The 26,482-nt window shown below is 40.1% G+C and overlaps 1 protein-coding gene across 2 annotated transcripts in view; it reads right to left on the reverse strand.

The window, feature by feature from the left end:
- Positions 1 to 26,482, reverse strand: part of sh3pxd2b (SH3 and PX domains 2B) — a 213,176-nt gene that overhangs the window by 36,166 nt on the left and 150,528 nt on the right. For both annotated transcript variants that reach the window (XM_078411577.1, XM_078411576.1), the window contains exons 6-7: positions 26,300 to 26,325; positions 7,276 to 7,410 (exon numbers count right to left, since the gene is read on the reverse strand). In XM_078411577.1, the coding sequence (XP_078267703.1) occupies positions 7,276 to 7,410; positions 26,300 to 26,325 (161 nt within the window). The remainder of the gene's footprint in view (positions 1 to 7,275; positions 7,411 to 26,299; positions 26,326 to 26,482) is intronic.

Raw genomic sequence — 26,482 nt, forward strand, 5'->3', positions numbered from 1 at the left:
CAGTCTTCTTTCCAGTATGCCCACCATTTTTCTTTGTTTCAATCATAGTTTCTTCACCATTGCAGATTAGAATTTCTCTGATCCCAATGCTCCACACTTAATGTGACATTTGACAAAGGAATTTTAGAAACGGTTTGCATTGTCCTCATAGAAGGCAGCATTTCTATGGCACAAATGCCGACTAAAATTTATGTAGTGAATAACTTTGACTGAAATATAGGTTCTGGTGGGGTGTAGGTTATTTACCCATTGAATTCTCTTGTTTGAAAGTGCATTATGCATGAGAACGTGACATGAAAGTGCAGTAAACACCTAAATGCAGGAAATTCCTAAATTCAGCAAAGATGGAGGGTCAGTGAAACATTAGCAAGTACCCTGTTACATGTGCAAGAGCAGAAACACATCACTGAGCGTCCTCTCCTGGGGGAAATGTAGACATCCACTGAAATAATCCATTCTGACTCAGGATCACAAAAGCCAGCATAGAACGACCAATCAAATGATATCGCAGATGACCGACATCCGTTGTTTCTCACCATTTTCTTGCTAAGGTTGGAAAGTCAGCCATCGAGATTAAATTGCAAACATGGAGTTAAAATACCCGAGCCCCTCTTCTTTTTCAGGAGCTATACTGAGCACATGCTCCAAAATACCACAGAAAACTGTCCTACAGTTAATATCTGACAAAGCATTCAGTGCATTGTGTATGCTCTAACTCATTTAGCCTAACAGGGCGGCACAGTGTTGCAGCTTCCTATCGCCGAAGACCCGTGTTCAATCCTGATTTTGGGTGTGCTCAGTGTGGAGCTTGTATGTCCCCTCTATGACAGTGTGGGTTTCCTCCAGGTGCTCCAGTTTCCTCCCACATCCCAAAGATGTGCCGTTTTGTAGGTTAATTGGTCTCTGAAAATGTTCCCTTGTTTGCAGTGAGTGGATGCAAAAATGAGATCGCACAGAACTAGTGTGAATGGGTGACTGGTGGCTGGCATGGATTAAGTGGGCCAAAGGGCCAGTTTCCTTGCTGTATGGCCGTCTGTCCATGTCTGTCTCAAAATGGAGTGTGTTGCAAATTGAAGGCAGGACTTAAATTTTCCAAGGACTGAGTAAAGAGTGCTCTTACCAATGTTATTATGTATGAATGCATGTACCAAGAAGGCTCGTGAAGATGAGGTGATGTAGTGTTTCCCCCTCTATGTTGGTTCTTTCACCACTTTCTCCTTTAGTATTCAATTAGTTTGGTGATGGTGGGTGCCCATAAGACACCTTTGGTGATAAATATTGAAATTCTCCATCCAAAGTCTCCTGCTCTGTCTTCTCCCTCCTTCGCTAATGTTCATACAGCTACTTGATACAGTAAGTAAAGTGATAGGCGACAATGTGCTATATTCATATCTCTCTCATAGACTTTCAGTAGTTGAATGGAATCATCTGCACCTCTACTTAACATTGTCGAAGAAAGGACAAAGTATATTTAAGTAGCACGTCATTCTAATCTTATGCTATACTTTACTGATAAAAGCAATCACATTTATCACCGGGGCTAAAATTTGGGCTACCAAACTACATTTATTTAATGTTTATTACAAACCACAATTCAATAGCTCTTCCTTGTAAAGGATTTTCAGAACTTAACTGTAACATGAACAAATGACGATGGACTGTTGCCAATAGTCTAGACTTATTTCCTTACAATCCCGATTGACTTGAATCCGTTCCATGTGTATGTCAATGTTTTTTACTGTGAAGTGACCTATGCTATTCTCTTCTTTGTATAGCATTTTTCTCTTTGTATAGCATTTTTGCTTTAACTGTATGACTTTCCCATGCATCTTGAAATTACACCATCATTCCATTGCCTCTCAATGTCGCAAGGAGCAGACAATATAAATTGTAGCACTACATTTTTTGTTCTTTTTGTTTTGTAACCAAAATATGAATTAAAATCTATGGTTAGAGCTGCTGGGGGAGGCCCATACTTGATCAAATTATCATTCACTCATCATTTCTCTTAATTGTTTTATAGCTGCAGGAAATATCGTAATGTTGTTTATTGAACTTATTTTAAAATATATTATTTGAAAACCTGATTATACTTTACTTAGCCATATACAGAATGTATTTTCACTTTCACAGATAAGAATATTAAGGGAGACTGGAAACATGAAGAACTGCTAGCTCCCTTCTGTATGTCTGGCAATCATCAGTTCACAATCTCAGTGCAAGAGGAAAATATGGGATGCTAATGTTAACACAAGAAGCAGTCGGTATACACTTTAATTCCAGATCAAATGATGAACAGAAAGAAGCAAAATAGGCTAAATCAATTGTTACATCTATACATTTTCTTTTTCTACAGCATATTGACAACTATTCTCAATCCATTAAAATAAGTTTGCTTCACCTAGGTGGACAGAAATCTGTAACATCAGATTGTGTGAATCAGTTACTTGGGCGTTCTGCATTTTAGTTTTTGTTTAGTTAGGTTTAGTTTAGTTTAGTTTAGTTTAGTTTAGTTTAGTTTAGAGATGCAGCGCGGAATCAGGCCCTTTGATCTGATGAGTCCACGCTGACCAGCGATCCCCGTACACTTACACTATCCTACATACACTAGGGACAAAATGCAATTTTACCAAGCCAATTAGCCTACAAACCTATAGATCTTTAGAGTATGGGAGGAAACCAGAGATCTCGGAGAAAACCCATGCAGGTCAAAGGGAGAATGTACAAATTCCGTGCAGACAAGCTCCTATAGTAAGGATCAAACCCAGGTGTCTGGTGCTGAAAGGCAGCAATCCTCCCGCTGCACCACTGTTCCACCCTTTATTATTCAATGATAATTTATATTATTAAACGTTAATCTTTCGTGTAGAAAAATGACCAAAGGTACTGTATTTCTGTGGAGCTTCTGAAGTGAAAGATTAGAATGCATTTTAAAAGTTTTATCAAAGAAATATGTTAAGACGGGTCAAGAGTGGAGAGTGGACCACAGAGCAAATGAGGTAAGAAAATCCCGAGCTAGAGAGGCACAGAGTATTGCTTGCTGAAAGAAAATGTACAGATGTAGGGAAGAGCAAGGCCCTGAAGAATTTAAATAGTCCTGGAAAAGAAAGTTGGCAGCAAATTTTTGAATGAACATGAAGGCATTGATAAAAGGAACACTAGTAAGATATCATTGGAATAGTCAGGTCTGGAGATTTCAGGAGTCTTTTTTCAATCAGTTTATGTTTGGGTTACAAATGCTGCTTTACAGGAAACAATCTTTTGTTGAACTTTTGTTTTAATATTTGGCAATTCAGTAGTTTTCAGGAGCTGAGTCTTAACCAGCATTATGCTGCCAAGCTATTTTAAGGGGAATTAGAAGCCAATATATTTGACCGCAGAGATACATTATTTACACAAACTGAATTATATTCTATCATCTTGGATGTATGAACATATATGGTCAAAGAGAAACTGAGAAGCTTTCATATCCTAGCTGCTGATTTTTCATCTGTGTGTGAGAAAAGAAAAAAAAGATCCAGAAATTATCCACAGGCTGACTTTGCAATTTTAATGTCCTGGCAAAGGATGGACAATGGTAGCTACTATAACAGGCACCTCCAAGAGAGATTCAGTTGTAAATTTATATTTCTGCTTTTGTCAGACAACATAAGTTGCTCAATTGCCTCAAGACCACCCAGAGAAATATTGGCACTGGTAAAATCGGCCATAAATCAGGCAGTAGACTTGTCAAAAGGAGTAGCTTACCACAATTTCTCTCAATGAATTTTCTCCAAGACTGCAGCAGAAATCATGCTTCATAAGTTCATATGTGATAGGAGCAGAATTAGGCCATTCGGCCCATCAAGTCTACTCCGCCATTCAATCATGGCTGATCTATCTATCCCTCCTAACCCCATTCTCCTGCCTTCTCCCCATAACCCCTGACACCCGGAGTGCCGGAGACCTGGGTTCGATCCCGACTACGGGTGCTGTCTGTATGGAGTTTGTACATTCCCCCCGTGACCTGTGTGGGTTTTCTCCGAGATCTTCGGTTTCCCCGCACATTCCAAAGACGTACAGGTATGTAGGTTAATTGGCTTGGTAAATGTAAAAATTGTCCCCAGTGGGTATAGGATAGTGTTAATATGTGGGGATCGCTGGTCGGTGCGGACCCGGTGGGCCGTAGGGCCTGTTTCCGCATTGTATCTCTAAACTAAACTCCTGTACTAATCAAGAATCTATCCATCTCTGCCGTAAAAATATCCATTGACTTGGCTTCCACAGCCTTCTGTGGCAATGAATTCCACAGATTCACCACCCCCTGACTAAAGAAATTCCTCCCCATCTCCTTCCTCCCCATCTCCTTCCAAAAGGAACATCCTTTTATTCTGAGGTTATGATCTCTGGGACTAGACTCTCCTACTAGTGGAAACAACCTCTCCACATCCACTCTATCTAAGCCTTTCACTATTCAGTAAGTTTCAACGAGGTCCCCCCTCATTTTTCTAAACTCCAGCAAGCAGAGGCCCAGCACCATCAAACGCTGATCATATGTTAACCCACTCATTCCTGGGATCATTCCCGTAAACCTCCTCTGGACCCTCTCCAGCACCAGCACATCCTTCCTCAGAGTTAACTTTATTCGGATAACCATCAACGTAACTTGAAATGATCTTACTTTTGAAGTCATGGTTAAATTTATGGATTTGTCACTAGATTTTTGAAATGGATATACAGCTGAGCAGAGGTAAAAGCTGAGATCAGGTCCTCTTTAGTCAGCGCAGTGACGGTGGCAGTTGGGGCAGTGATGCAGTCCTTCTGCAGGATGTGGGAGATCAGGGAAACCTCCAGGGTCCCTGAGGACAAGACGTGTGGGAAATGCGCACAGCTGCAGCTCGTCCCTGACTGCATGGGGAAAGTGGAACTGAATTGCAGCTGGATGACCTCAGAATCATCTGAGATGCTGCAGGCTTTATAACAAACAGTTTTAGTGAGGTGATCATGCCAACGGTGCAGGCAGAAAATAAATGGGTGACCACCAGGAAAAGTAAAGTATAACTGACTTACTGATAGAAGGCAGAGGGTTGTGGTGGATGGACAATATTCAGGCTGGAGGTCATTACCAATGGAATTCCACTGGGACCTCTGCTGTTAGTGATTTATATAAATGACGTGGACATAAATGGAGATGGGGTTATTAATAAGTTTGCAAATGGCATCGAAATGTCGCGGAGCCTAGATCAGCTACAGAAATGGGCAGAGAAATGGCAGTTGGAGCTTAATCTGAGCAAGTGTGAAATGTTGCACTTTGGGAGGTCAAGTACCAGTGAAAATGTACAATTAATGGCAAGACCCTAAACAGCGCTGATGTATAGAGGGACCTTGGGGACCAAGTCCATAATTCTCAGAAGGTGGCAATACGGGTAGATAAGGCATGTGGTACGCTTGTCTTCATTTGTCAGGGCACTGAGTATGGGCCATGAAGTCATGATGCAGCTTTGTAGGACTGGTTTAGCCGCTTTGGAATATTGTGTGCAATACAGGAAGGATGTGGAAGATTTGGAAAAGGTGCAGATGTGATTTATCAGAATTATGCCTGGATTGGAGGTTATTAGCTACAAAGACAAGTTGGACAGACTTTAGATTATTAGGATGCTGGAGATTGGGGGGAGACCTGATAAAATTGTAAGAGGCATAGATGGGGTAGTCAGTCAGTACCTTTTTCCCCAGGATGGAAATATTAAATACTAGAAGGCATAGCTTCAAAGTGAGAGGGGCAAGGTTTAAAGGAGATGTGCGGGACAAGTTTTTTTTCAAGTTTTCTTTTGGTCACCATGGATGAGTTGGGCCAAAGGTGCTGTTTCCTTGCTGTATTACTCGACAAGAGTTTAAATCTTTGGGAAAAAAATGGATTATGTAGTATTTCATTCAACGGGAATTTTCTATACTAGAGGAAAGCTACAAAAAGTCTTCAACTCTAATGCTGTTATTATGAATAAATACTTCATTTTAAAGTAATCAAAACAATGGCTCCAGTTTGAATATTGTTCTTAGAAAGCTATAGACCAAAGGTGGGTAAATGGGATTAGTAAAGATACATACAATGATTGGCATTGACAATTCTGTGCTTTACGACTCTCCTTACAACCTATGACCTAACGTACTTCAGTGTATAGATATGGACATGGAAACCAGACATAGGAGAAATTAATATATATCTTTTAAATGTCTTTCCAGACTTCTGGACTTTCCAGACCTCTTTCCAGCAAGCATTTTTTCAAGTGTGCACATAAAATGTGGCCGTCAATTTATGCAGTTTCTGCTTCAAATAGTAATCAAATGATAATTAAACAGTCTGTTTTTGATGATGTTGATTGAGGAATAAATATTGGCCAGCATCCAGTGAGAACTTTTACACCTTGGGACATGAAAGATCTCACATCATGAGATCTTTCATGCCCTCTCCCCTGTCTCCTACGCTCCCCCCACCCTGAGGGCAAAGGGACACTGTTTTAAATCACAACCAAAAGTCAGCAAGTCCGATAATAGATCACAATGTACATTTTGTCATGCTATGACTTGTTAATGTGTTGACACTGTCATTGTAGATAAGGCCTTGTTCTAGTGTGCTAGCAGTTGGGAAATTTAATGAGTAATTATGTAGATGGATGGTTTTAAGGTTAATACAGTACAACAACCCAAAGCATTAATGTTAATGATTAATTCCAAGGTTATTTACAAAAAATAATTGAGCGCCAAACATAGAAAACTGGTTTTCTAATTTTTCTGCTGGATTCAGAAAGATATGGCTGTGAAAAATATATTTTTTTACAAGGACTGGACGTATATCTCTTTGAGTTGATGAAAACAACTGAATTTACAGTCGGCAAGGATCACAAAAGGTAAAATTAAGTTCACAGTCATAATGTTTAATGGAAAATTAGAATTGTAATGATCCACCACTTCAGTTTTACTAGAATGGTGCAAGATATTAGGGTGAAAATAATTGAACGAATATTCAGATCTCAACAGGTAGACACAAAATGCTGGAGTAACTCAGCAGAACAGGCAGCATCTCTGGAGAGAAGGAATGGGTAACGTTTCGGGTCGAGACTCTTCTTCAGACCCGAAATGCCACCCATTCCTTCTCTCCAGAGATGCTGCCTGTCCCGCTGAGTTACTCCAGCATTTTGTGTCTACCTTTGATTTAAACCAGCATCTGCAGTTCTTTCCTACACATTCAGATCTCAACATTGGACAACAAAATTATTAATATTTCCAGAAGTAACTTACCGGATTCATTTTTTTCTATTACTTCTACGACCTGGCCTTGATACAGACTAATCTCAGTGCTTTCCTGTTTCTCGTAGTTAGTCACTGCTACATACTGATCAAGGAAAAACTGGTCTGCGCATGTTCCATCTCCACCTGCAAGCAAAGAATCAACCTTAGGAGAATAGCATCAAACGGGGGGGAAAATCAACAATATTTTGAGCAGTCAGCAACATAATGCCAGAGTTTTATTGTGCTCCAAGCAACCATAATATGGATCTTATATGAATGTTTTCCTTAGCTCGCAAAGAGGGTCATAGCATTTTCTCCAAGAGGGTTTACAAGTTGATCACAGTCGTTAACAGTACAGTTTGACATCAAAATGAACAACAAGACTTCAAAGTTCTCCAGAATTGACTGTTAATATTACAAAAACACTTGTTGAAATATAATCGTCCTGCACATAGAAGCTCTGTACTTTAAAAAGTATATAAATCTTTTCCAGTAATTAAAATTCTTACCATTTACAAATTAATTGTTAAAACAAAGGACATCCCCACTAGTTTCATCCACAATTTTGTTACATTCTTATTACTAAGAAACCACTCTTCACACATGTGTCTAAATCAGCCTGGGTGCTGGAAATTATCCTTGATTGGATCGGTACAGGCAATGGTATCTTCATCTTGAATGAAACTGGAGAACTTTGAACACCAGGCAGATGAAAGAAAAAGCTTGGAATTCCAGAGAGCTGTGTCACTACCAGTGACGTGGCTCTTCTGGCTATAGTCTGCTCAGCACTTAGTGTATTCAGGGCAATCCAATTTTACACCTGACTTCTTATTTGCAAACACAAAGAAATGCAGTGCTTTTTCCAATCATCGGCTCCAGTTGTCAATATTGTGGCAGCACAGTGGCGTAGCGGTAAAGCCTTACAGCGCCAGAGACCCGGGTTTGAACCTGACCACGGGTGCTGTCTGTACGGCGTTTGTACGTTCCCCCAGTGACCTGCATGGGTTTCCTCCGAGATCTCCGGTTTCCTCCCACACTCCAAAGGTGTATAGGTTTTTCGGTTAATTGGCTTAGTATAAATGTAAAACTGTCCCCGGTGTGTGTAGGGTAGTGTTAATGTGTGGGTATTGCTGGTCGGTGCGGACGGTGGGCCAAAGGGCCTGTTTCCGTGCTGTATCTTGAAACTAAAACTAAAAAATGGCAAATTATGAACTGAAAATACACTTTCTGGCTATTAATATTGATATCTCGGACACTTACTAATGTCTTAAAAAAACACCCAATTACCATTCAACCTTTTAGCCAGTGCATGTTCTTTACTGGAGTAATGATGGATAAATTAGATTTACAGTTAGTGCTTTAGATGGACAATCCAATTTCCAATTATCTTTTCTAAACACTACTCAATTTTCCATCTTTTCAACAGCATCTACATTCTCTTGATCTTTGATCCCCTTTGTATTAAAATCCTTTTCCTCTTTTCTAGTCATTCTGTTCTTGCATTCATGTTTCATCTCAATTAATTGTTCTGCATCATATTCACATCTTTAAGATTCTCCTTGGAAACTATCACACAGGTAACTTAATGATTCTACATTCCATGCTCCTAACTACAAAATCCTGCAATCCATGGGCTTGTTTTTAATAAAATGGATCCTCTCGTTTTCAAAGAAATCTATCGTAATCATTTGAATAGTCTCCACTCTTCTACATTGAGAGTCCGAAGTTATGGGGCAAACCTCATTGATCAGGTTCCCTCCCGCCAGAATAGCAACCACTCCTGTGCACTGTGCATCCTAGAAGTCAACAATATGACTGACCCAAAAAGCAATAGGGTCTCAGTGAAGCAATGAGAAAGCCATGCTCCATACTTCCCTCTGTGTTCTTCACAGCTAAAAAGCCCAACCCCAACTGTAATTTGCATTAGTGTTTCTTGTTAGTTTATAAATGGTTCTGATATCAAAAACTATCATAATTGAAGTATACTTCGTAAAATAAAAACTAATTAAAACCAAAATAAAATTTTAAAAAAACAAAACGAAGAATCAAATCAATAACTTCCTCTTTCATCTCCTAAACATTTAACGTCCATCAAACCCATTAGCACAGGTCGAAGACTCTTTATCAGAGCAATTGTAGTAGGGGGGAGAAAGCTGGAAACTAGCTGGGGTGGGACAATATCAAGCTAATGATACACAGATAAAGAGGGGTGGAAAAAGCTGGAGATGAAAAGAAGACAAAAGAGCATAAGATAAGAAGAGTGAAATGTGAAGCCAGAGGAAGGATAATAGATGGAAGGGGACGGTGGGGAGGGTGGTAGGGGGGTGGGGTGTGCACAGTGAGGAGAGGTGAGAGGGGGAAAACGGAGGGTTGGGGGTGGGTTGGTATCTAAGATTGGAGAATTCAATGTTCATACTGTTGGGTTGTAAGCTATCAAAGCGAAAAATGAGGTACTGTTTCTCCAGTTTGTGTGTGGTCTCATTTTGGCAATGGAGGAGACCCAGGACTGAAAGGTCAGTATGGGAATGAGAAGGTTAGTTAAAATGGTTAGCAAGCAGGAGATCCAGACTAGGCACAAGTTGTTGAGCAAAACTTTTGCCCAGTCTACGCTCAGTCACCCAATGTAAAGGCGACCACATTCAGAGCACCGAATGCAGTAGATGAGGTTGGAGGTGCATATGAACCTGTGAACACCTGGAAGGGCTGCTGGTGTCTCTGGTTAGATGTGAAGGAGGAGGTAGAGGGACACCTCCTGAGGTTGCAGAGGAAAGTACCAAGGAAGGGGACAGTTTAGGTGGGACGGGATGAATGAAGCAAGGAGTTGCGGAGGGAGTCCTCTCCATGGAAAGAAGAAACAGGTAGACAATAGACAATAGGTGCAGGAGTAGGCCATTCAGCCCTTCGAGCCAGCACCGCCATTCAATGCGATCATGGCTGATCACTCTCAATCAGTACCCCGTTCCTGCCTTCTCCCCATACCCCCTCACTCCGCTATCCTTAAGAGCTCTATCCAGCTCTCTCTTGAAAGCATCCAACGAACTGGCCTCCACTGTCTTCTGAGGCAGAGAATTCCACACCTTCACCACTCTCTGACTGAAAAAGTTTTTCCTCATCTCCGTTCTAAATGGCCTACCCCTTATTCTTAAACAGTGGCCCCTTGTTCTGGACTCCCCCAACATTGGGAACATGTTTCCTGCCTCTAATGTGTTCAATCCCCTAATTATCTTATATGTTTCAATAAGATCCCCCCTCATCCTTCTAAATTCCAGTGTATGCAAGCCTAATTGCTCCAGCCTTTCAACATACGACAGTCCCGCCATTCCGGGAATTAACCTAGTGAACCTACGCTGCACGCCCTCAATAGCAAGAATATCCTTCCTCAAATTTGGAGACCAAAACTGCACACAGTACTCCAGGTGCGGTCTCACCAGGGCCCGGTACAACTGTAGAAGGACCTCTTTGCTCCTATACTCAACTCCTCTTGTTATGAAGGCCAACATTCCATTGGCTTTCTTCACTGCCTGCTGGGAGTGGGAGTGGGAGGGTGGGAATGGAAAGATGGGAAGCGGGTGGGTGGTGGCATCACGTTGAAGGTAGCAGAAATGTCAGAGAATGATGTGTTGGATGCAGAGGCTGGTGGGGTGAAAGATAAGGCCCAGGGGATCTCTATCCTTGTTCCATCTGGGGTGAGCAAGAGCAGAACCACAGGACACTGAGGAGATACAGGTGAGAATTCCATGTACACCAACAAGGGGAAAAATCAGGGAAAGAGGACATTTACTAAAGAAAGAGTATATCTTAGATGTTCTAGAGTGGAAGGCCACATCTTGGGAGCAGAGTGGCAGAGAAGGAGAAATTAAGAGTATGGGATGGTATCTTTGCATGAGGCAGGGTGGGAGGAGGTATAATCCAAATAACTGTGGTAGTCAGTAGACATCAATCAACTGCACTGCTTACTGCTGTTCAGTATTACACTAATGAATCTCTGGTTATCTGATGACATGTTGCAAAAACACAAGTATTCGGAATATAATTCAATTTTGATTGATGTTTAAAATATTCTGGTTAAATAAATCTTCAGATAAGACCAACCCTACTTCCCTCAGCATTCTTGATTCACATCATCAGTGCATTTCATGAATGCTTTGCTGATTTACTTCCTGAACTTCTCCCATCTAAATCATACCCTCTTTTCCAGTACCGGTTCATATTCACCACATTCTTGGCGATTTTTCCCCAAAATATTTAATTAGTACCGCCACTATTTCCTCTATCCTCTATAAGATAATTAATTCAATTTTGCCTGTGGCAGCCAAAAGAAAGAAGTACCCAGTCCCATCTTCCAACTTGATTCAGAAACCTATGATCATAGCTCTTCGAGTTATTGGAGGTTGTACTTGCCCATTGAAAATCATGGCTGCACTCCAAAAGTAATCAAATGGTTCAATGTTTTGACCATGTTGGAGTTGGGATAATTACTTTCTCAACCATCGACTTATACATGGCTATCGTGACAGATTTAGCACTTCAGTACATTCTGCTCAAAAATAGCCTGTTCTACAGATGATTAATGTACAACAAACACTCCTCAAAATTTTTCATCTGCTTCACTTACGTCCTGCAGTGAAGGGAATCTAATGTCCTTGCCCCGTCTGGTTTAAATGTGACTTCAAACCCAAGGTATTAAATTACATTGGCTTCTGAAATGATACATGCAAACCATGAAGTTATACCAAGCAACCAAAACAAAGTGTAATGAAATTAGGACTAAAAGGACCATGCAGCATCAACTTGGCATCAGCGAAGAAGCATCATTAGCATTGATCACATGATAATTTTGTGCTGACCTACAAATTAGTCAAGGAAGATCCTGATAGTATATCGACAGAATTTTTCCTTTCTCCCAATATCCCACACTCAGTGATAATTCACCAGTTATATTCAGTCCTATTGGCAGGAAGATTCATCAAACATACGAACAGTCAACAGGGAGTGACCATGGGAGGATACAACATTCACCCCAGACACTACGATGTCTTAATGGTATCTGCAAACATTGCGTCTGGAAATAAGTTTGATGTCACTGATTGCGAATATGTATAGGTAGGCCTTAATGAAATGTATGTGAGAGAACAGTGATCATGATAGGGAGAATCATGTGCTGAGAAGTGTGTGCATGGCTGATATATATTTGTACCAGCATCTGCAGTTATTTTCTTGTACTTCTCAGCACATGGTATATATATAGAGAGATAGATAGATATAGAGATTGAAAGAAAAAGGTTGCTAAACAAATAATTAGAGGAAATCACAAGAAAGAAACTATATATATATATATATATATTCGACCTCTTTGGTTTATGTATATGCATGCTCATATATATATATATATATATATATATATATATATATATATATATATGCATGCATATACATAAACCAAAGAGGTCGAATCGCCTTTATGGTTTATGTACATCATGTGAAAAATAAGATGGAGAGAAATAGAGCGTTGCTTTAAATCAAAGTTGCTTCTGATCCATGAGAAGGAACTGAGATCTATTTATCTCTATCTTGCCTCTCACACACAAACACACAAACATATATATATAGTTACATGTGTGTAGAGTGTTTGTTTGAGCAATACAAGGGAAATGCACAAGAGGGGGCTGGAGAGGATGGATGAGAGGGAAATGGGCAGAACCACGTTATCCAAATAAAAATGAAGCTTTGTTATCGCAGACATAGAACCCTATAACATTTTACAGAATGAAACTTTAGAATATTTGAAAAGCACCAAACTGAATTTGTATTTAATTGGGATGATGCAACCTGACTGTGGATCTCCTTAATCAAACAGTAAGAAAACATATTGAAGACCTTTGCATATGGGCTAATTTGTTTGAATCTTGCAGGGTACGAGATAAGGCAATTCTGGATTTAGTGTTGTCCAATGAACCAGATTTAATAAGGGAACTCAAGGTAAAGGAGCCGCCTGGAGGTAGTGATCATAATATGATTAGTTTTAATCTGCAATTTCAGAGGGAGAAGGTTAAACCAGGAATGTCAGTGTTGCAGTTGAACAAAGGGGACCATGTAGGCATGAGAGTGGGGCTGGCCAAGGTTGAATAGAAAGGGATCCTAGCAGGAATGACGATGGAACAGCAATGGCAGGAATTTCTGGGCATAATCCAAAAAATGCAGGATCATTTCATTCCGAAGAGGAAGAAAGATTCTAAGGGGAATAAGAGGCAACCGTGGCTGACAAGGGAAGTTAGAGATGGAATAATGCTAAAAGAAAAGATGTATAAGATAGCAAAGAGTAGTGGGAAGCCAGAGGAGTGAGCAACTTTCAAAGAACAACAGAAGATAGCAAAAAGGGCAATACGGGCTGAAAAGATGAGGTACGAAGCGCAGCTGGCCAAGAATATAAAGAAGGACAGTAAAAGCTTCTTTAGGTATGTTAAGAGAAAAAGATTAGTAAAGACAAATATGGGTCCCTTGAAGGCAGAAACGGGTGAAATTGTTAGGGGTAACAAGGAAATGGCGGAAGAGTTGAACAGGTACTTCAGATCTGTCTTCACTAAGGAAGGCACAATCTCAGAGATTGATCCCTGGAATGGCGGGACTGTCATATGAGGAAAGATTGAAAAGACTAGGCTTGTATTCACTGGAGTTTAGAAGGATGAGAGGGGATCTTATTGAGACATATAAAATTATAAAAGGACTGGACAATCTAGATGCAGGAAAAATGTTCCCAATGTTAGGGGAGTCCAGAACCAGGGGCCACAATCTTAGAATAAAGGGGAGGCCATTTAAAACTGAGGTGAGAACGAACTTTTTCACTCAGAGAGTTATGAATTTGTGGAAGTCTCTGCCACAGAGGGCAGTGGAGGCCAAATCACTGGATGAATTTAAGAGAGAGTTAGATAGAGCTCTGGGGGCTAGTGGAGTCAAGGGATATGGGGAGAAGTTGGGCACAGGTTACTGATTGTGGATGATCGCCATGATCACAATGAATGGTGGTGCTGGCTCAAAGGGCCGAATGGCCTCCTCCTGCACCTATTTTCTATGTTTCTAATGTGGAATGCCAAATAATCACTTGCAGTTTCACTCTGCTCATTACATTTATCACTTCTTTGAAGGTGCCAGAACCGACAATTCCTTCCTTGACAAGAGAGGCAGAAAATAGAACAGAACAGCATATCCAGTAGTTTTTGTATTCATTCTGTGTTGTTTAGGAACAGGGATTCCTTTGTCATCTGCACACAAAAAAAAGGGATTGCAGCAAGCCTGTTCTAAATGCATAGTTGCACAAAAAAGTCTAAAACCCATATTTTAATGGACTGTACAATTCATTAGATTCCCAAACAGAACCATCTGAAGGAAACGGGAAGCTGAACCAGCAATGATAAAAATGGTCACCTAGTAATTACCAAGACAAGTAGTCATGAGACGGACAGTGTGCTTTGTGTGGAAAAATGTACATCTGATCTCAATCAAGAATCGTGAGGTATGATCATCTGTCCAAACTGAGTGAAACCATGTGAGAAAATATCTAATGGCAAAGCAGGGAAGTTACAATATATCCTCTCGGCTCATCTTTGCCATTGTACTGGACTATTCGTGGATCAACTCTCACATGGGTGCTTTTTGCAACAGATTTAGTACATGATGTAATCTAAATCTCTGTCCATTGCTGGCTGCTCAATTTGCCAAGGAACAATTTCCCCTTGTGCTTTAATCTTTGAATAACCGGATTAAATCTTCTATATAAACTACACAAGGGTGCACTGTGGCACAGCTGTTGAGTTGCTGCCTTACAGCACCAGAAAACTGGGTTTGATCCTGACTAAGGGGGTATGTCTACGGAGTTTGTACCAAAGATACTAGAGCAAGATGAACCACTCCGTCGAACTCGCCCATACTGAGGTGTAGTACGCAAAGGAGCGGAACGTCCGCCATTATAGTAAGCAAACCGCTGTTCGCTATGCCTCTCCTAGTGTAATCAGTGTTTTGGGGGAACAGTATGTGTGATGATACCATATAAATGCAGAATATATCTCATCTATCAATTCACATATTTTTGTTATTTTTCTTTTAAAATGTTTGTACAAGTTTCTGCCTACTAAAATGGCGCCATGACATACTACGGATTTTAGGGTCGAGTGGTCTATCTTGCTCTGCTCTATTATCTTTGGTTTGTACGTTCTCCCCGTGACCTGTGTGGGTTTTCTTCGGGAGCTCCAGTGTCCTCCCACATTCCAAAGACATACAGGTTTGCAGGCGTATCAGCTTGGTAAAGTTGTAAATTGTCCCTAGTGTGTGTAGGACAGTATTAGTGTGCAGGATCGTTGGTCGGTGCGAACTCACTGGATCAAAGGGCCTGTTTCCACACTCTCTAAACTAAACTAAAAAAAAGACTAATAGCAAGATGTTGCATTTCTCCCACACTTGTCCCCACAAACATATAGATTATGCTTCCATCGCAATTATATGTAAGTACATGCCATTCCGCAAAATTAGAGCAGTTAGGAATCTGGTAGTGCCAGCAATGGCTGCCTCGCCAACAGTCTGTCTGTCCCTTCCATCTTTGTGTTTAGATAGTATGTGTTAAATGTATGTTTTTAGTGTCCTTGAGCTTGTTTTATGTAGGGGGAGGGGGGAAACTTTTTCCAATCTCTCACCTCGATGGAGATGCGATTTTTTCCCATATCATATCTCCGTCCGCACTGCGGCCTAACATCAAGTTGGCGCCTTTACTGGAGACCGACTTTTGAGAGCTCCACCGCGGGGAGCCTATGGCCCTTAAATTCGCGGAGCCCGCGATCCCTTTGCCAGGGGTCGACCTCGGAGCTCCAACCATGCGTGCTTGTGGACGTAACATCATGGAGCTCGCGGTCTCTGGTCAGAGACCAACTTTGGAAACTCCAAGCTGCAGGATCTTCAATCGCCCCGACGCGGTAGTTTCAACCGCCTTGACGCAGGGGCTTCGACCTGCCGTCTGCGGGAGCTTCGATCGCCCTAACGAATGGTTCGACTGCCCCGACCGCGGGAGAATAAGAGGAAGAATATTGGACTTTTTGCCTTCCATCACAGCGAGGAATGTGTGGAATCTGCTGTGGTGGATGTTTGTTACCTTTCATGCAGTTGGGTGCCTTGTTGCTTTTTATTCGTATGGCTCTATGGTAATTCGCATATCACTGTACCTTAATTAATACATGTGACAATAAAAGACCTTTGAAACATTCAAAATCAAAACCTTCTCGTATTTTAAGTCCTTCGCATGCCGAGACCTCATCTTGAATGAATGTGACTGTCACAGATTTGGCTGGGATGACAATTATATTACAAAACTATAAATGATACCTTATGAAGTGAATGCCCAATCCACCATGTCTGTATTCCAGTGTTAGATGTAGAATAAAAATCCAAAGCTGGATGTTTTGGAAGATGGATGTGGGCTAATAGTGGGAAGGGAGAACAATTATTTGAAAAATATTAACAAAAAATGGCTGAACATAACCTGGGGATTAGGAGATTGAATGCATGTGTTGTCAGGTCTTCTCATCTTGGTCTGTTGTAATCAGTGCAAATCTTGAAGATATGGACAAGGGACTCATAAAGTACCTGACTTGACACCAGAGAGGATGGTTCTGGATTTCTGAAGGTGATAAGTAGGGATTCCTGGGAACCATGAGTAGCCTTTTGTTGAGTTGCTGGGGGCGGGAGGGAGCTGCAGGGGAAAGAGAGAAGGATTCTCGTTTGGGTCTGTGAGAAATCAGACGGTACACATAAGCCATGATGGTTTCTGCTGTTTTGCTGACAACACACTCAAGCCTTAACTATGAGGAATTGTTTAATTAAGTCGAAAGTGAATTCTTTACGGCACAACACTGTCAAGCTGTTGCCTGAAAGGAAGGTGAATCATACCACCACCCCTCTTGCGTTTGGTGATGGAAAACGATCAAGGTACAAAATTAATTTACAAATATGACAAACTGTGCCATAGAAATACTTTGCATCAGTTCGTAACCAGTAAACGGGTTTGCAATCAGTGACATTTCAATTTCTCACGAGAATCGCTTAAGACAACTGAATGTGAAAGGCCAGGACACCAAGTTGAATATCATGCTTGAACTTGACCAACGTTAATATTGTAGCTAAAAGCAATCATTGCAACATATGCATTGCAGCATATACTTATCTCTGTTCCTTGAATTTCAAAACAAATGACTCATTTTCTGAAAAGCCAGTGTGTTAACAACTCTGAAACTATACAGCAAATATTCACCATTTGATACAAACTAAGCAATGACTAATCGCTAGGCTTTTTAACTATACCCAAAAGTTTTAACTTCGACATTACTATTTATTGTTTTGCAGTGTACTGACTTGAATATTCAATCCCAAACAGATATAATTTATTTGAATACAACAGCATTAGACCTGGCAGATTTAGCACCTTGCTACTCTTATAAATACAATGTTTTGTTGTATAATATTGTATAACAATACTATGTTGTACTCAATGCTAAATGTCTCAAACATTTAACACACATTTTTTTCCCAAAGCCAAAAGAGATGACCTTGGTTTCAGTCAAATACTCTAGGCATGGTGGAGCATGGATTAATGCAAAATTATGTTTTTTTTCATGATTCAATAACATTTTCAGAATTGATGCTACTTAGACAGCCGGTCGGAGTCAAATACGACTTGCTTTTATCTCGGTTCTACAAACTTCAAGGTGACAAAGGAGTTCTGTGCGGGAAGGATGGATCCTGATGCAGGTGAGCAGTTGGTCATGATGGAGCAGGTGAGTGGATGGACTGTTATCTGCCTCTCCTTCAGTTTGTGCTTGGCCCCAATGCTCCTGTTCAAGTCTTTTCTGATTATTTAAGCAGTAACGGGATGGAACTTCTCATGAGTTAGAGAGGATGGTGCAATTTTCAAGAGGGTTTTGAGGTATTACTTGAAATGCCTTCTGTTCTCCTGGAAAACACTGACTGTGACAGACCCAGCACGCCCATTTCTTTCATGAATCTGGTATCAAATATGGATGGTATCCCCACTGATTGGACTTGGTTAAATATGATTACTTCCTCGATACTGGGGATGTTAGTACATTTGGAGAATTTTGTGCTGGTCATACTTCTCCACTACTTGAGAATTCACTGTTGATTGAACATGTCTCCAAAGCATCCAGGAGATAGGGAATCATGGTGGTTCAATGAGCCCTGGTCTTGGTGCCAGGAATAATATCTTAATTTTTGAACAGTCTTTTCTTCAGCTGGGCAAAGGCTGCAGTGACATACTGATGGCCATGGTAGAGTTGTGGAACCAAGCCAGAATGCAATCAGTCAATGTGCTCTCTGCCATACACCTGTAGAAGTTCGATAGATTATTCGTTAAACATACTGAATCTGCTCAATCTTTCAAGGAAGTAAAGGCGTTGATGAACATTCTTTGTGATTTCATCAATGTGCTGTGCCCAGGATACGTCTTGAGAGACGAAATGTGTAGGAAGGAACTGCAAATGTGGTTTAAACTGAAGATAGACACAAAATGCTGGAGTAACTCAGCGGAACAGGCAGCACCTCTGGAGAGAAGGAATGGGCGACGTTTCGGGTCGAGACCCTCAACTCGAAATATCACCCATTCCTTCCCTCCAGAAATGCTGCCTGTTCTGCTGAGTTACTCCAGCATTTTGTGTCTATCTACATCTTGAGAAATGTGGACACCCAAGAACTTGAAACTGTTGTCTCTCCCCACCGTTGTCCCGTTGATGAAGACAGGTTCATGTATCCTTGGCATTTCCCTATTGAAGTCAACAATCAAGTCCTTGGCCTAGCTGATGTTGAGAGCAAGATTATTGTTCTGTAGGAAAATAACTGCAGATGCTGGTACAAATCGAAGGTATCACAAAATGCTGGACTAACTCAGCAGGTTGGGCAGCATCTCAGGAGAGAAGGAATGGGTGACGTTTCGGGTCGAGACCCTTCTTCAGACATTATTGTTATTCAAGATTATTGTTCTGGCACTATTCAATCAGATTTTCAATCTCCCTCCTCCACTCTGGTTCATTATTACCAGTTATTCATCCACAACGGTGGTATCGTTGCCGGATTTGGAACTGTGTCTGGCTATACATTCATGGATGTAGGGAGAATAGAACAGGGGACTGAGCACACAGCCCCGAGGTGCTCCATTGAACTGTTGCCAATTCCCACCGATCGTGATCTGTCAGTGAGGGAAACAAGGATCCAATTTTGTAGAGATGAGCAGACACCCTGTTCTCGGAGATTGATAATAATGTTTGGAGGGGATGATGGTGTTGAACATTGGGCTGCTGTTGATGAACAACTGCTGGACGTGCATGTTCTTATTGCCCACCTGGTCCAGTGCAGAGTGGAGAGGCAGCGAGATTGCATCCCCCTTTATCTATTGTGGCAGTAGGCTAATCGTAAGTTAGGAGTTGATATACATCCCAACGAATCCTTCAAAGCACTTTGTCACTGTGGATGTTAGTACCATGAGTCAGTAGTCATTGAGGCATGTCCCCCTACTCTTCTTGGGGATCGCTATTATTGATGACATCACATGTACTGATCTGTCGGAGACACTTTCTCAAAAGAGCTGCCAATATCAACAAAGACCCACACCATGCCCAAATTTGCATTTCATTCCTGCTATCAGCAATGCGGCACAGCAGCCTGAAAAGTGTGATCACCAGGTTAAAGAATAGCTCCCTACCAACAAACAACAGACATTACACAACACTAACCTTTAAAACTATGAACCTCTATGGACTGTGTTTGGTTGCTCCAAGGACTTGGTTTATTTTTTTGTTCTACTGCTATTATGGTTATTCATTTACTGAATTTAAAAAAGTGTCCATGTGTGTTGTGTTTACATGCCTGTTAAGAAGCTACATGTAGGAATGTCATTGTTCCATTGTCGATACATATGACAATTAAACATTAGAGTGGTCACGGTGGCGCAGCGGTAGAGTTGCTGTCCTACTATGAATGCAGCGCTGGAAACTCGGGTTCGATGTCGACTACGGTTACTGTCTGTACGGAGTTTGTACATTCTCCCCGTGACCTGCGTGGGTTTTCTCCGAGATCTTCGGTTTCCTCCCACACTCCAAAGACGTACAGGTTTGCAGGTTAATTGGCTTGGTAAATGTAAAAATTGGCTCTAGTGTGTGTAGGATAGTGTAATGTGCGGGGATTGCTGGTCGGCCAAAGGACCTGTTTCCACGCTGTATCTCTAAACTAAAATTCTAAACTAAACCCCCTTAACTCTAAATTTTCTTGATTGGCAGAGAATGGCGTTGTGCAATAGGGGCTGATTAGTAAAGGACCATCGTCTTACAGATAGCACGTCCTCTTGTATGCTGAAGTGAAGGAATCTGAAATGGTCGAGAGCTCACCCTGAGTATGTACAAATATAAGAACCTTCAGGCCTGAGAATACAGTAATCAATATACAGTATTTAAGGAATAATGTGTAGGAAGGAACTGTAGATACTGGTTTAAACTGGAGATAGACACAAAATATTGGAGTAGCTCAGTGGGACAGGCAGCATCTTTGGAGAGAAGCAATGGGTGACGTTTCGGGTCGAGACCCTTCTTCAGACTGTAGTAATTTAAGGAGCATTACTCTGTTCATTTCTTACATCTTACCTTAACGGCCTCTCTAAATGATTGCTAAGCTAGTCACAATTTAAGAATGTTGTTATTAATAGTAATCCAGTTATCTACTCTTCAGTGGGTCAAGAGGAAAATCTATTAGCCAAAGCTAACCAGAGCATCAAGATCAGGAAGGTGCCCTATTTGGTTAATATTGATTTTTCTGATCTCCTTTTGAATCTGTATTTTGAATCAGAAAACAGTGCACAGTAATTTGATACTAGTGATGATCCTGACTTTACTTACAGGTAAAAATAAGTTACTTTACTAAAATACAGGACGTAGAATTATACTGTTACATAAACCAGGCATTCCAAGAGAATAAAAAATAGAAGATAAGAATTGAAAACTGTATTAACTTTTAGGGGGGAAAAAGTTGCACGTTATTTTGAGCAATAACTTCTGGTTGTGATGGGAAGCATCACGTTGCTACTTCTAGAAATTGAAAACTGTATAATTTTAACAAAAAATAAGTACATCAGCTGTAATTCTAAACAAAATGAGAACATTTTTCCACATTATAAATCCGAAGTGTAAGCCAACATCCCTTATTGATAGCGTTGAGAATTGCATCAATGACACTGACCAAAGGTAAATTACTACATACACTAGTGACGAATCTACTATTTTCCATACAATTCCAAACAGGGTATAATTGTACTTTTTTTAAAAACAAAACTTATTAATTATCTTAAAAATTTCCTAAGCAATAGTCAAGAATAATTGTGAGCAGCCATTCAGATACCTTTCCAGACCTATACTTTTTATAAACTAAGATTAAGAGTTTAAAAGTGAAACAAATGAACTAGACAGGATATTCCACCATACTTAAAACAAGTGTGGATTTTGGAAATTTGAAAAACAGAAAATACTGAAATACAAGGCAGGTAAGGAGGCATCTGCTCAAAGAGATGTCAAGGTTTCAGGTCGGTCCAAGGGCCGTAACATTAATTTTCTTTTTGTTTCCATAAACGCTGCTCGATTTGCTGAGTGTTTCCAGCATTTTCTGTTTTCATCGCGTTCGCTTTGCGCATATTCTAGCTTTGTTCAGTATTTTCTGCAGTAAAGTACTTCTGTATTCTACTTTCAACTTCAAGTGTACATATTCAAATTGTTACCATAAATCAAAGCACATATGATGCCAATCAATACCAAAGCAAGCAAAAAAGGATACATCTATTCTGTGCTGGAATAAACCACTAACTTGCATTTCACATTCATTAACAACAGCAGCGAAAACTGGTGTGAAGTAAAACTGTGAAATTACCAAGAGGTTACATCATAAGATAGACAGTCCTGAGAAATTGCTTGGACTAATTGTAGTTTTAAATAAATTGCTGTTGAATAACCCTCTTACAGGCTACTTGTTTCCTCAAGTTAAACTGAGGTGCTGCAACATTTTGCTCAATTTAATATTTACATTTATTGAATCCGTTACTCAATAGGATTGGCAAGTAATTCAAAATTTGATATATTCCACCAAAATCAAGATTGGGGGAAAAAAGCTGGGAAATGTAATGGCCAAATTGGGGTGTGCCGATGAAAGGGTTAATAGAACATTACTTGAACGACAATGCACCTATATTATTAAATGGAAGAGAGAAAAAACCTTTATGTGAAACCTTTTTGATTGAACACACCAAGAAAAAGTTGAAGGAAGTGAAAGAATAAAAATCAGTCCCAAATTAATCCCATTTTAATCAATGTTACACAGGTACTGAGCATGCAGAACCACACCGCATTTAGCATTAGGCTGGCCCCAACCATTGCCAATCAGCAAGCTGCGTGGTCCAAAATCATAATGATTTAAGACCATCCAGCAGTGTTAAGGATCAGTTAAAATATGGCCAAGCAAGTTTCTCTAATACCTCTCTTTAGAAACGATGCCGTTCTCTGGATTATTGCAAGCCCTAATGAAGGAAAATGAATGAAAGTACATGTGAGGAAAATGAAATAATTTGAAGAAGGTTTTGAACTGAGATGTTGAGAAAGTGAACTACATGCAATGTAGTATTATTTATCCTATATACGTGCATAATTCATTTATTCAATTCAGGCATTCAAAACTCATTGCTTGCATTGACACCCTGTAATAACAACACATAAAAGGTCTGAAGCCAGTCAGCTGCTTATACCATGTTAATATTTATGATCTTACAAATAGCAAGAAGCCACACAGTTCAATGTGAATTTTGACAACTTACTTGTGGTCCAAACAGATCAGAAGAGAGTTTCATATGACCAGTCGAGATAACCAAATGTGGGAACATATAATTGGAGTTATGATTTTTCACTTGCAGCAGTTACAATTGTACTTTCTTTTGATTTGAGATCAACATTTCTTTGAGATCTTATGATTTTTTTTTAATGCTTTGAGATCAACTGATAGAGCTGCTGCCTCAGGTTTGACGTGTAGGGAAAAAAAACTGCAGATGCTGGTTTAAATCGAAGGTAAACCTCGTTCAGAAGAAGGGTCTCGACCAGAAACGTCACCCATTCCTTCTCTCCTGAGATGCTGCCTGACCCGCTGAGTTACTCCAGCATTTTGTGCCTGCCTCAGGTTTGACCTTGTGCTCGGTTGCAGTCTGGGTGGGGTTTGCACATTCTCCATGACAACGAGGATTTCCTCTGGATGCTCCGGTTTCCTCCCCTATCTCAAAGACGTGCAGGTTTGTAGGTTAACTAGTCTCCATACAATGCCCCTAATGTGTTGCGAGTGGGCGAGAAAGTAGAATAACATAGAACTAGATTGAATATGAAATCAATGGTCAACGTGAACTTGGTGGGCCGACGGGCCTGTTCCCACATTGATCTTTAAACTAAACTGAACATTTAACAATCTTGAAATAATTTATGACAATGAAACTGCACCTTTGTTTTTTGTTTTTAAATCAGCACATCCAAGAATTTTTTGATGTTTGGTCTCAAATTTTCAGCATTTTCATAGGCTTCATGTGTTCTATGTAGGTGGTAACTTAAACATCAAAAACATTCCAAAAAATGTGTTTTTCAAAATCAGAATCTGTCCAAGATACCATACCCAAGTAATCCTCTTATAAATCTAATATGTTACAATAAAATGTATGTATTTGGCAAAACAGGCATCAACACTTAAATGTTTGCAGTCTAATAAATGAAGTATGTAGAGCCTACATGAAGAACCGAAAATTAGTCAATAGACAATAGACAATAGGTGCAGGAGGAGGCCATTCGGCCCTTCGAGCCAGCACCGCAAAATCGGAATTGGAAAATCTACCTCACCAGAGGCGGCTATTTGGTCCACCATATTCATGCTGATCAAAAAGAGCTGTTTAGGCTACTCCCAATTCTTAGACTATGGTGCCATAGGCTATGGTGCTCCATGTTCACCCATGGCTTTCTTTCACCATCACCCTTCAACCTGCAAGTTCCACTCCATCAATGTTTTCAGTGAAAATAAAATTTCCCAACTCCTTCCAATATAATTGACTTAAATTCATCTCCCCTGGTTATTAACCTCTCTGCTAAGGGAAACATGTCAGGACCAATCAACTTCTCACCAACAAGAGAGCGGTCCCGATCTACCATCTACCTCATTGGAAACCCTGGATTATACTTGCACTAAACGTTATTCCCTTTATCCTGTATCTGTACACTGTGGATGGCTTCATTGTAATAATGTATAGTCTTTCCCCTGACTGGAACAAAAAAGCTTTTCACTGTACCTTGGTGCACACGACAATAAACTAAACGAAATAATTTTGCATATAATAATTAAATCTTTCAACTTCCTTTGGTCCCATGAATATAATCCCACCCTAATCTTCAAAGTCTTTATTCTACACCTTCAATAACATCCTCTTAAATCTTTTCTGTTTTCTCGTTAGTGCCGTTACATCCTTCCTATAATGTGGGTGACCAAGACTGTATGCAGTATTCTACCCGTGACCCAATAATGAATCATTGAAACCCCAGATGAGACACAATGAGAACAAAGTACATACTTGTATTTTCTAGCTGTTTTACATGAATCATTCAAGCATTCGACTGCACACGCTGAACTGATTAGGTCATTTTCGCCGAATCCTATGTGACTCAGGTTCGATCCTGACTACGGGTGCTGCACTGTAAGGAGTTTGTACGTTCTCCCCGTGACCTGCGTGGGTTTTCTCCGAGATCTTCGGTTTCCTCCCACACTCCAAAGACATACAGGTATGTAGGTTAATTGGCTGGGTAAATGTAAATGTAAAAATTGTCCCTAGTGGGTGTAGGATAGTGTTAATGTACGGGGATCACTGGGCGGCACGGACTTGGAGGGCCGAAAAGGCCTGTTTCCGGCTGTATATATATGATGATGATGATGATGATTAGGGATGCCCATCTTGAATATAAATCTTGTGGTAATTTGTCAGGTTATTCCAGATTTTTTTTAACTGCTGTGACACATGCAGCCATCTATTTACAGAAATTGACTCATCCATAGATGATAAGATCATGTTTCCTAAAATTAAATTTGTACGTATTAAATTATAATCCCCAAAGCAATGTCTGAGAGGTGCAATCTGAAATGAAATTTGCATCAGAAATGAATCTGCAAATAAATTTGCTTGTGAACAAGTGGTGTATTTTGATTTGTACCTTAAATCAAAAAACACCTTTCCCACTCTCTTCTGAAGGCTGTGTACCGTGGCTAAGATTCCTTTTCGTGCTCGTGCTTAGATTTTAATTAAAAATGTGTCATTGGACCTTTCTTTTTGCTTAGGAAATCCTGGTAAAGTCTGTTCAGAATGTCTGGAGCAGTATCAAATAACCTTTGAAATAGTGTTTCCTGATTAATAGCCAAAACCTTTGATTCATTTTCAAAAGTCATTTGGGTTAACGATTCTTCTCCGGCTAATTGGCAATTTAATGTTTTGTCCCATTATGGTCCATAGTCTCCATCATTAAAAAAAAAAGTAGTTCTACTGATTTTTGTTCACTTGATTGTTTTCATGAGACTCCCATGAATAAATGTTACAGCTTCTAACAAGTTTTGTTTTCAACTCACAATTTTAACATGGTTGGAAAGGGATCTTGTTGCCAATTGCACTGGGGTAAGAAGCCCATGAGTGGTTCTTTGGACTGGTCATCAGAATTTCTCATCATCATATTATATTTATGCCACACATGGGATAAAGTCAATAGGCTCTAAAGAAAAATCTTCATGTGCAGGTAAATTAGTCAAACAGATTAAAACCAACTTTACCCATTCACAATAACTCAGTAAACTATAATTTTTGGAATAAATTTAAAATGCATCAACAAACAAAGCATCTTGGTAACAAATACTTTGTACATGGTAAATTTAATCAAATGCTTCTTACCGGATTTCTTTTTTGCAACTGGTTCCCTGAAATAAGAAGAAATGAGTTTTAACGAGTGAATGAAATAGTTTGTTATTTTGTCAGTAATAGTAACAAGACATAGACAATAGTTACAAGACATCTTAGCATTTTTAATCAAGATTTTGTTTTAAAATTCAAGAAACAATATATGGGAATGGTCCA

The sequence above is a fragment of the Rhinoraja longicauda genome, chromosome 14, assembly GCF_053455715.1.
Source record: "Rhinoraja longicauda isolate Sanriku21f chromosome 14, sRhiLon1.1, whole genome shotgun sequence".
Lineage (NCBI taxonomy): Eukaryota > Metazoa > Chordata > Chondrichthyes > Rajiformes > Arhynchobatidae > Rhinoraja > Rhinoraja longicauda.